Genomic DNA, 11649 nt, shown 5'->3' on the forward strand with positions numbered 1-11649 from the left:
GTCAGTGTGCGGGGGTACAGGTTAGAAAGGATACTCTCTTTGACAGCATGATAGAATAGATCCTAGAATACAGGATCTCTCTGTATTAGTTTATGTATATACTAGTTCTATATGTATTTCTATGATGGGAGCATTCTTTTCTGGTCTATACCAAAGGTGGTACATGAGGTGAAGGCCGTGGGCAGGAGAAGTTTGGGCTCGGCCATGTCCACAGGGGAAATAGCCACCAGCTCTCTGGGAAGCCTGAGCTCAGTGGATATGAACACCCCTACTGAGCTCCGTGACTACTTGTATGTTGGGACCCCGGGCAAAGTTGCGTGACAGCCCACCCAGGCCTGCCCCCCTCCTATCAAGCCCAGGAGCAAACTGCCTCGGCCTATAAGGTTCCTTAGCTTGCCAAAGGCTGCCACCGGCTCAGGTCAGTCCCTCTCATGTACTCACACGAATGTAAATTAGACAGGGAGATGAAGCTAGGTAGATTGATAGAAAAACAGTAGGAAGGGAAGAGACACAAATGGCTTTAGCCCAGGGCCACACTTGATTTGCCTGTTTCACAGTGAGATAACCTTTACTCAAGGCTAATTGGACCCTTCTTCTGAACAGGGAGAGCACCAAAAATATATGTGCTAAATTTAAAATGATATCATAATGAACTAGTGTTAAAAGCTACAAACAGATATGGAAATGAGTAAATACATAAATAAATACATACAGTTCATAGAGAGATAGATGTCTGCTGTTAACCCATAGACAAGATGGCAGCCAGTGAGCCAAAGGGTCAAATTAAGAACCAGGCCAGATTGCAGGCCCTGTCCAACCCAGAGCAGGCCCTGACTAAGACCTTCAAGCTGCTCCACTCTGCCTCTGATGACTGGTGAGCATTCACTGTAGACCAGACCAATGGAGCTAGGCTAAAGGAAGCACAGTGTAGTGTCCTTGGAAATGTAGATTTGAGCTACAGAGCGTAGAAACTTCTGAATTTAAGAGACCAGAGTCCTAATTGATGAACATCATTATAATGTTTTTGGAAAATGTTGTGGAAAATGCTTACGTTTCTTTCACTGAATTGCAGGGAGAAGAAGATCGAGGGCTTGACCTCTCTCCGTGTGATGGCTCAGAACCACATGGACATACTGATGCCTAAACTCCATGATATCTGCCTTGCCATTATAAATGAGGTAGCTGTATTCATTCACTGCCCTATTCATTCATCTGCACAAATCTGCTACATTTGGAGAACAAGTCAAATTGTGTCATGTTTCTGATGTTCGTGGGTTGTTCTGCTCAACATTAATAGCTGGGCCTGTGTGTGTTATTATGATTCAGGTGAAGAACCTGCGCTCTGCAGTGTCCTGTGCTGCCATGGCCACACTGGGGGACATGTACGTCCACCTCCAGAGGGCCATGGACAGTGAGGTGGAGGGGACGGCACGCGTGCTGCTGCACAAAGCCAGCGAGGCCAACGCCTTCATCCGGCAGGGCGCCAACTTTGCCCTGGGTCACATGGTGCAGAGCTGCACCCCTACCCGTGTGATGAATGCCTTGGTGGTCGGTGGGCTGAGGTAAAGAGGGAGAGGGGTCAATTAACACTCACTAAGGGGTAGATCCGGACTTCCACAAATTGTCCCATTATCCAAACCTATATAAAATATATTTTTGATTTGTTTAACACTTTTTTCTTACTACAGGATTCCAATTGTGCCATTTCATAGTTTTGATGTCTTCACTATTATTCTAAACTGTAAAAAATTGTAAAAATAAAGAAAAACCCTTAATCGAGTAGGTGTGTCCAGACTTTTGACTGGTACTGTATATATTGTGATAATGCAAATATGGTACAATCCAGGGGTGCAAAGCTTTTGGTGTTACGGTTTTCTAAGTGTGGTGAAGGAGAGTCGGACCAAACTGCAGCGTGTCGATTGCGATCCATGTTTATTTAAACAAACGTAAACACGACTAAACACGAACACTACAAAAACAATAAACGAAACGAAAACCGAAAACAGCCTATACTTGTGTCAACTAACATCAAACAAGGACATCAAGACACTCAGGACAAATAGGACAATCACCCACGACAAACTCAAAGAATATGGCTGCCTAAATATGGTTCCCATTCAGAGACAACGATAAGCACCTGCCTCTAATTGAGAACCACTCCAGACAGCCATAGACCTTGCTAGATAACCCCACTAGCTACAATCCCAAAAACATACACACCAAACCCCAAGACAAAACACACCACAATACAAAAACTCCATGCCACACCCTGGCCTGACCCAATACATGAAGAAAAACACAGAATACTTAGACCAGGGCGTGACAGAACCCCTCCCCTAAGGTGCGGACTCCCGAACGCACCTCAAAACAATAGGGAGGGTTCCGGGTGGGCGTCTGTCCATGGTGGCGGCTCCGGCGCGGGACGTGGAACCCACTCAGTTAATGTCTTAGTCCCCTCTCCTCGCGTCCCTGGATAGACCACCCTCGCCGCCGACCATGGCCTAGTAGTCCTCACCCAGAACCCCACTGGACTGAGGAGCAGATCGGGACTGAAGGACAGCTCGGGACTGAAGGACAGCTCGGGAGTGAGAGGCAGCTCGGGAGTGAGAGGAAGCTCGGGAGTGAGAGGAAGCTCGGGAGTGAGAGGAAGCTCGGGAGTGAGAGGAAGCTCGGGAGTGAGAGAAAGCTCGGGAGTGAGAGAAAGCTCGGGAGTGAGAGAAAGCTCGGGAGTGAGAGAAAGCTCGGGAGTGAGAGAAAGCTCGGGAGTGAGAGAAAGCTCAGGAGTGAGAGAAAGCTCAGGCAGGTAGATAGATCTACCAGATCCTGGCTGGCTGGTGTTTTCAGCAGATCCTGGCAGATCTGGAAGAGTCTGGTTGACTGGCAGATCTGGAAGAGTCTGGTTGACTGGCAGATCTGGAAGAGTCTGGTTGACTGGCAGATCTGGAAGAGTCTGGTTGACTGGCAGATCTGGAAGAGTCTGGTTGACTGGCAGATCTGGAAGAGTCTGGTTGACTGGCGGATCTGGAAGAGTCTGGCTGACTGGCGGATCTGGAAGAGTCTGGCTGCCTGGCGGATCTGGAAAAGTCTGGCTGACTGGCGGATCTGGAAGAGTCTGGCTGACTGGCGGATCCTGGCAGACTGAAAGATCTGGCTGCTCCATGCTGACTGGCGGCTCTGGCTGCTCCACGCTGACTGGCGTCTCTGGCTGCTCCATGTAGGCTGACAGCTCTGGCGGCTTCTTACAGACTGGCAGCTCTGGCGGCTCCGTGCAGACTGGCAGCTCCTTGCAGACTGGCAGCTCCTTACAGACTGGCAGCTCCGTGCAGACTGGCAGCTCCTTGCAGACTGGCAGCTCCTTGCCGACTGGCAGCTCCTTGCCGACTGGCAGCTCCTTACCGACTGGCAGCTCCTTGCAGACTGACAGCTCTGGCTGCTCCACGTAGACTGACAGCTCTGGCTGCGCTAAACAGGCGGGAGAATCCAGCAGCGCTGTAGAGGAGGAAAGCTCTGGCAGCGCTGAACAGGCGGGAGACTCCGGCAGCGCAGGAGAGGAGGAAGGTTCTGGCTGCGCAAAACAGGCGGGAGAATCCAGCAGCACTATAGAGGAGGAAAGCTCTGGCAGCGCTGAACAGGCGGGAGACTCCGGCAGCGCTGGAGAGGCGAGGCGCACTGTAGGCCTGATGCGTGGTGCTGGTACTGGTGTTACTGGACCGAGGACACGCACAGGAAGCCTGGTGCGGGGAGCTGCTACCGGAGGGCTGGAGTGTGGAGGTGGCACAGGATGGGCTATACCGTGAAGGCGTACTGGAGATCTTGAGAGCAGTGCTGGCACAGGACGTGTAAGGCTAGGGATGTGCACAGGAGGCCTGGTGCGTGAGGCTGGCACCAACTTCACCAGCCGACTAACACGCACCTCAGGACGAGTATGGAGCGCTAACCCAGGTGCCATCAAATCCCCGACACGTTCCGTCGGGCGAATTCCATGCGAAAAGCACCAACACAGCAACTCCCTCATTTCTCTCTCCTCCAATTTCCCCATTAACTCCTTCACAGTCTCTGTTTCGCTCACCTCCAACACCGGCTCTGGTCTCCTCCTAGGCTCCTCACGATAAACAGGGAGAGTTGGCTCAGGTCTCACTCCTGACTCTGCCACACTCTCCCTGAGCCCCCCCCCCCCCCAAGACATTTTTGGGGCTGATTCTCAGGCTTCCTTCCGAGTCGCCGTGCTGCCTCCTCATAACGGCGCCTCTTCGCTCTCGCCGCCTCCAGTTCTTCTTTGGGGCGCTCTCGCCGCCTCCAGTTCTTCTCCAGGCTGAGCCCAGGGTCCTTCTCCGTTTAGGATTTCCTCCCATGTCCAGAAATCCTTATAGCGCATCTCCTCTTTGGGCTGCTCCTGCCTGTTGACACGCTGCTTGGTACGTTGGTGGTGGGTGATTCTGTTACGGTTTTCGAAGTGTGGTGAAGGAGAGTCGGACCAAACTGCAGCGTGTCGATTGCGATCCATGTTTATTTAAACAAACGTAAACACGAACACTACAAAAACAATAAACGAAACCCGAAAACAGCCTATACTTGTGTCAACTAACATCAAACAAGGACATCAAGACACTCAGGACAAATAGGACAATCACCCACGACAAACTCAAAGAATATGGCTGCCTAAATATGGTTCACCAATCAGAGACAACGATAAGCACCTGCCTCTAATTGAGAACCACTCCAGACAGCCATAGACCTTGCTAGATAACCCCACTAGCTACAATCCCAAAAACATACACACCAAAACCCCAAGACAAAACACACCACAATACAAAAACTCCATGCCACACCCTGGCCTGACCCAATACATGAAGAAAAACACAGAATACTTAGACCAGGGCGTGACACATGGAGACTTACCCAGAAAGACTCACAGCTTTAATCGCTGCCAAAGGTGATTCTAACATGTATTGTGAATACTTATGTAAATTTGATATTTCTGTATTTCATTTTCAATACATTTGAGAAAAAAAAATTAGACATGTTTTCACTTTGTCATTATGGGGTATTGTCTGCAGTTGGTTGAGATAAAACATTTAAAAAACTATAATTTAATCCATTTGGAACTCAGGCTGTAAGAAAACAAAATGAGGAATAAGTTAAGGGGTATGAACACCTTCTGAAGGCACTGTATATCTGCAAGAAAGTGATAAATGAGCGACTCTTTGAAAGGGGGTCATATATACATTGCCTTATAAAAAGTTTAAAAAGCTATCATGCTATAATCGGCATTGTTTCTCAGACCAAATCTTCATTCTGGTTTAAACAAAGCAATCTGATCATGCTCCAGTAATTACATGCTACAGGGAATTTAAAAAAAATGGCTTCTGCAAAGCACATCCACACGTCCAATCAACATCCACACATTGATTTCATTCTTCGGGTCTTTATTCAAACACAAACATACTTGGAATAAAATGCTGTTTCAGTATCTTGTTGCAGGTTGTGCAATGTTCAAAAGTGTGTGAGAGGTTAGCATTAATGTGTGTGGGGTCAAGTTTGGACGGTCGTACATATGCAAATAGGCAATATTGTAAATTTCAGGACCAGGGACAGCAGCAATATTGGCATAGCGATATCTGTCATTCAGCACCACATGACAGTAGACAGCGGCCATCTCATGTGAAGTTGGCACTGGGGAAATCCCATGTAATGAGAAACGAGGCCTAGGAGGCAAAAAGACTGAAGGAGAAGACTCCCACAAGAACTCTATGCTAAACTGTTCTGCCACATTCATTTCAATGTTACATCTTTCGATTTGTAAATAATAGGGAATACATCTGCAAATAATTGAAACTAATTATTCAAACTACACTGTACAACTTTTGTGTGTCTGTGCATCATAGGTACAACAGTAAGCAATTCCGTTCTCAAATGTCTGTTTATTGTGAGAAACAAAAGGAAAAACACCTGTTAGATCATTACAATGCGGACTGTCATGCATTTTTACTATTACCAACAAGACAACGAAGTGATACGTGTCATGGAGACTTATAACGGATACTTTCCAAACCTCAAAAGTTCATTCGCTGAGTGATATTGTTTACTACACTATTATGCATACAATCCAAGTCATACGTTTATTGTCATTCATACTCTTATTTTTAACCGAATATCATTGCAAAAGTGTTCATTGTGTCAATTCAGAGCTCGGAAATATTGGAATAATGTGATTAAGGGGACTGACACTCAAGGCACACAACAGGATAACACAACAGGATAACACAACAACCACATTTTCAATTGACAATCATTGCTTTAAATGTATGTGGTCGATTGTTTATATATGCCTACACAAATCTATGTATTTAACTTGTAAACCAAGGTTGGATTAGTTGGTCTGTTCTAATTGCAGCATATTGGACGACTCCACCATCATTGATCATTCGCGACTTTAAGTCATTCCTGTTATCTCTAGAGCATCCCGTATATCTATAGCGCCGCATTACTTCCCCATCTTACCATGGATAGGGTTTGGTGCATTCCGGAGTTCATTTATGGTCCCACAAAGGTAATCTTAGGAGAAATTCATTTTAGCATACTGTAAATGCCTGTGCATAATGTGCATAACATAGCATAATTATTTTCATTATCTTCCAAGGAATTCTGTAGAAGCAGTCTTTATTTTCAGACTCTGCAGGCCTGTTGGGAGGAAACATATTACAATAAACAGGTAAGAGTCATCCCACAAAAACATAAACAACAGAAAGAGAGTTGTATTTCAAGACAATTTAGAGAAGGTGGTCATGAGAGTTCTTAATATCACTTGCAAATTGTGAGGCATGAGCAGTTGTGAAATGTTGCGAGAGGCCCTTCTGAAAGAACATGATATGAATGAGGCTTGAGACAATTAAGACATGGATTATGTATGTGTGCCATTCAGAGGGTGAATGGGCAAGACAAAATATTTACATGCCTTTCAACGGGGCATGGTAGTAGGTGCCAGGGGTACCTGTTTATGTCAAGAACTGCAACGCTGCTGGGTTTTTTACGCTCAACAGTTTCCCGTGTGTATCAAGAATGGTCCACCACTCAAAAGACATACAGCCAACTTGACACAACTGTGGGAAGCATTGGAGTCAACATGGGCCAGCATTGTACACTTCAGTACATTAATAATATTGGTACTGTGTTCTTGCCGTAACCTGTAAAGCTGGCGCAGCCTGCGAGGCAGTGGGAGGTGTAGGTGATGCCGTTGTCTGAACACACAGGGTCCCACTCCCCAGCCAAGCAGTAGCAGTCTCTGTTACACTCTGACAACAGGCTGCCATCGTACACCAGGGGACCTGGGGGACAGAGAAAATGGCTGGTAATAATGATGTTTAAATAATTGTTGCTGAACTATCATTGACACAGGCACAGTGACAAAACAGCCAGGAATCCTGGCTCTGTAACAACCATACTGTATATTCCCACAAGAGGGAGCCCCGGCACAAGCCCATGTGTGTTTTGGTCTAGCTCTCCCTCATATTCCACTGATCAAAACGTTTGTTTTTATCAACCCACCAACCAACCAATCAGATGTCATATTTACTCGTTGTAGGACACGGACAGACCAGCCACCTGAACGTTGTCACACTTAGTGCCAGACTGCAGAGGGAGGAGGAGGTAGGCCATGAAGGAGGTGACGAAAGACAGCTGGGCTCCAGACACAACGCCAAGCTTATACCTCTTCATCAGTAGACCTCCCAGGAATATCCCCACTGCACCCACAGGCAGGTTCAACTCACCTGGAAAAGTTATACTCACACGTCTTTAGTGCTACCAGTGTGCTGGAGTTTCATTTCCACTCATGTTCAACAAACCTACAGGGGATGGAGAGAACAAAAAAAGTGTATTTAATGCCATTCAACATCAGTGCTGACAGGAGGGAACATTTCAGTTGGAGCATGTCCAGGTTTCTATGGCTTCGTTGAGACAGGCAGCCCAATTCAGTCATTGTTTTGAGTAATTGTTGTAACTTTAATGTGTTCCAGTTTAAGTTAATTCATTGAGCTGTAATTAAAGATATTTCTTTACAGTTGTTTACATATGTAATTGTATTGGTTAGTATTGAATTACGCTTTTGACTGCAAGTTCCAGAATGCCTTGCGACAGGAACGAGAGTGAGAAAGCGCCAGTTATGTGCAGGTGCAAAGTGATTAAGCTGACCTTTCCGCTAGCATCTTACCTGCATTGCTCTGTAGAATCTAAAGTTCTTAAATGTAACGTGAACAAGTAATATTACTAAAATATGCGTTCATATCCACCCGGAAGTCCCGAGTCATTACTTTGAAGACAGTTATTCTAAAAGTAATTGCTCTTTTGACCAATCAGATATGCTCTGAAAAAGAGCTGATGCGAAAATATCTAACGTGATAATTTCCCATCATTATTGAACAGGCTAATGGGTCTCCAGTTGTCTATATAAAGAGTATCCTTATTAAGTTTGGGAATCAAAGTAATTACACCTTGTTTTAAGGATGCCAGGAACTCCCCATTTTCTATTGATTCTTGAAACATAGCAAGAATGAAAGGAATCAATTTATCATTGAATGCTTTATAAAACTCGCTTATTAAACCATCATTTCCAGGGGACCTATTGTCCTTAAGGCTTTTAATACAGTCTTTTATCTCAATTTCAGATAACTCATCATCACAAAAATCCCTGAAATCATTATCTATCTTAGCAATGTTTGCAACACGTCATGCTCTTATCAACTGAGCTACGAAGGAGCACGTCGAAGTCACTAGAATGATGACAAGCCATTTTAACGGATTCTAAAGGGAATCAGAATTCCAAACTAATTTCTATGGCAACACAGTTGTCAATTTTGTAAACAATCATTTTCGAACGTGTGTTGCCAAGAGACATCTAACTGACGTTCTATGGAACGTTTTCTGTGCAAAAACAAAATTTTTGCTGCTGACAACAAACTTGTTTGATTTTTGAGACCTGAGAACAATCGACTGGAAAATGCCTGGGTGCTTTTCAAGACTGGCGGAGAGAGTGCGTGGACGTCGGCGGCCTACTGCGTCGACAGGTTGTTCAAATTCATTTGTGGCTTGTTTTTCTTGTCTTTTTCTGTTTTGCAGGGTTCGTGATCGTCGACAGCGACTTCGAAGAGGGTATGTGGAGTTTACAACTCTTCTTTGACTACATTTAACAATGTCATTATAATTTGCGAAATGTTGTTGTGTATTTCTATCATTGAGACTTGGCAAAAATGCTTGTGCTCGAGATGTTGTAGCTTGCTAGGTAACATTAACTTTAGTAACTGTTGCTAAGCAATCAACTTTTGCTACCTAGCTAGCTAGTATTAGAAATCATGCAATTTTTTTTAATGTCCTAACAATAGTTTATTTTATATTCCAATGTTCCTAATTTTAGAAACAACTGTCCTGGATGAGGTCCAGTTGGATGTGCCATTGGATGATGTGCCAGATGTTCCACAGCTGCCAGTCCTCCTTGATGTCCAGAATGCTGCTATCATCCTTGAGGATGTGCCAGATGTGCAGACTATCCTTGAGGTACAATTTTCTGAAAGTTTGGGGTTTTATGTTTGTGTCTCTTTAACATGAAACAAATCTCTTGTCTGCTTTCTGCTTTAGGAGGCCACTGGCATTTGGCAGTTGATTCTGATTAGGTTCAGCCCCCAGTACTGTGGGCCTGTTGTGATCAGGGTAAGAGACCCCCCCCCCCCCCACACACACACACACAGTCACCACATCACTGTTACAATGTTTACTGTTTCCAACATGAATGTATTGTAATGTGCAGAACAATGCCGGTCCGGTGGTTAAAGCTTGGAGAACTTTCCAGTTCATCAGCCCCATCATCACCTACATGCTTGGGGGATCCCAGGTATGTGTCTTTGTAAGAACCTAATCATAATCTATATTGTCAGTCATTTGATCTTGATGGAAATGTGTCACAGCAATTGCCGAAGTGGTTTTGTTGATGTTGTCTTGTTGTTTATCTCAACAGCAGGTGGTGGTGAGGATGCACCACGTGAGTAGGGTGAGAGGCCTGGAGACTCAACTGGTGTGGGCCATCTCCAAGGAGACAGCCAGGCTTAGTCCAGAGGGCATCCCCTACTGTGCCACCAAAGTGCAGTCCATCACTTGGATCCAGGTAAGACGTAAATACTACTGAAACAGTAGTAGATTAGGCTTTTCTTCACTTATTCCATTTGGCCTTAATATGTATTCTCTCTTTGTCAGCGTGTGGCTGGCAGGGTGACCCACTATGCGTCTCACCTCCGCCACGAGACGTCTGTGGACGTGACGCTTGGCTGCTACCAGGTAAATAAACGATTTCCTATGTATATAGACTAGACATTACTGGGCATTTTTGCATTCGATTTGGTGTGTTTTCTAATAACGTGTGTGTGTGTGTGGTAAACCGGTGTGCTGTGTGTGTTTTGAGCAGCAGACTGATGTCTCAGTGGTGTACGCCACTCTCCACATGGGGCTGGACGGGCTTCTCTCCTCTTCAGCGTGGTCGGAGGCTGCCTCCTTCTCTACTCCCACCACTCAGCAGTTCACTGACCCAGAGCCTGAGGGCCACAACTGCTATGAGGTCAGACGTTACACACACATACTATTGACTAGGAGCATTAAGATCCTTCCATTGACCGATTGTTTGTTATGTCATTGCACTGGTCACTGATTTTGAATGCTTGTTTTGTTGTCGTAGGGCTGGGAGGAGGACCTGCTGCCTGAGGAGAGGGAGGTTCCTCTGCTAAAGTGAGTTCCTCTAAATGTCTGTGTAGTCTGAGCTTGTCAAATGCTGAAGGATAGTGGTCATAATGCTGTTATCCCCCATTGACTCTAATGGTTGACCTGCTTCATTCCCTCCCTTTCACAGCCTCTACCTTACCACCAAGAGAGTGGAGGACATCGCCCTGAGGCTCGTCTCCTTGCGCCAGGCCTTCACTGTGAGTGGACCCACTGTTCTTTTAGTCTCTGTGACTTCTTGTTCTGTCTCCAAGAGGAAGAGGTCTCACCCTAACTCTTCCCTCTTCCCTAGACCCTGCTTGGTTCCACCCTGAGCAGGAACCATCTGTTTGTGGCGGGAAAGGTCCTCCTGGGCGGCCTTGTTCAGGCCAACCACATGGTAACTCACTAACTCCTTCTCTTTCAAGGGAAAGAGAGCGTCCCTGAGGGGAAATGTGTTCTGTTCACTAAGATGCTCTTTTCTTTGTCATAGGACGAGGCCAAATTCATCCGTACCTATAATGACTTTGTGGACTACCTGAGTGACCCCTCCAAGCGGAATGACATTGAGAGGGAGCTGGCTGAGGCAAAGGTGAGTTCATTAACTCTTTCAAGTCTCACTGAGTTCTTCCACATGCATGTCTTTTATACATCACAGTAGCTGATCTATATGAAATCATTCCTATTTTCTCCAAACGTGTTTTCTTGTCCTAGATCCATCATGTGAACATGATAGATGTCCTCTTTGAGCTGGTGCTGTTTGGGATGATGACAGCTCAGAAGTCCCTGATGGTGGTAAGTAGCATCTCACTGGAACATGTTTTGATATCGCTCTATTAGCAGTTTCACTTAAATTCCTCATCTCTTCTCTCCTCTTTTCTCCTCCTTTGTTTCCTTTAGCACCCTGGTGGG

The 11649-nt window shown here is 45.7% G+C and overlaps 1 protein-coding gene across 1 annotated transcript; it reads left to right on the forward strand.

The window, feature by feature from the left end:
* The first annotated feature begins 755 nt into the window (after positions 1–755).
* Positions 756–1581, forward strand: LOC116371243 (TOG array regulator of axonemal microtubules protein 1-like). Its single transcript, XM_031820102.1, has 3 exons — positions 756–874; positions 1073–1178; positions 1327–1581. The coding sequence occupies exons 1-3, from the start codon at positions 756–758 to the stop codon at positions 1564–1566; spliced, it is 465 nt and encodes a 154-aa protein (XP_031675962.1). The 3' UTR covers positions 1567–1581.
* Positions 1582–11649: the final 10068 nt, after the last annotated feature.

This window comes from Oncorhynchus kisutch, unplaced genomic scaffold (genome assembly GCF_002021735.2).
Source record: "Oncorhynchus kisutch isolate 150728-3 unplaced genomic scaffold, Okis_V2 scaffold3049, whole genome shotgun sequence".
Classification (NCBI taxonomy): domain Eukaryota; kingdom Metazoa; phylum Chordata; class Actinopteri; order Salmoniformes; family Salmonidae; genus Oncorhynchus; species Oncorhynchus kisutch.

Bases quoted from the DNA above. Each gene is read 5' to 3' on its own strand.
- LOC116371243 (XM_031820102.1), top strand. From the start codon at position 756: ATGGCAGCCAGTGAGCCAAAGGGTCAAATTAAGAACCAGGCCAGATTG. The intron at 875-1,072 runs GTGAGCATTCAC...ACTGAATTGCAG, and splicing joins CACTCTGCCTCTGATGACTG to GGAGAAGAAGATCGAGGGCT. The intron at 1,179-1,326 runs GTAGCTGTATTC...ATTATGATTCAG, and splicing joins GCCTTGCCATTATAAATGAG to GTGAAGAACCTGCGCTCTGC.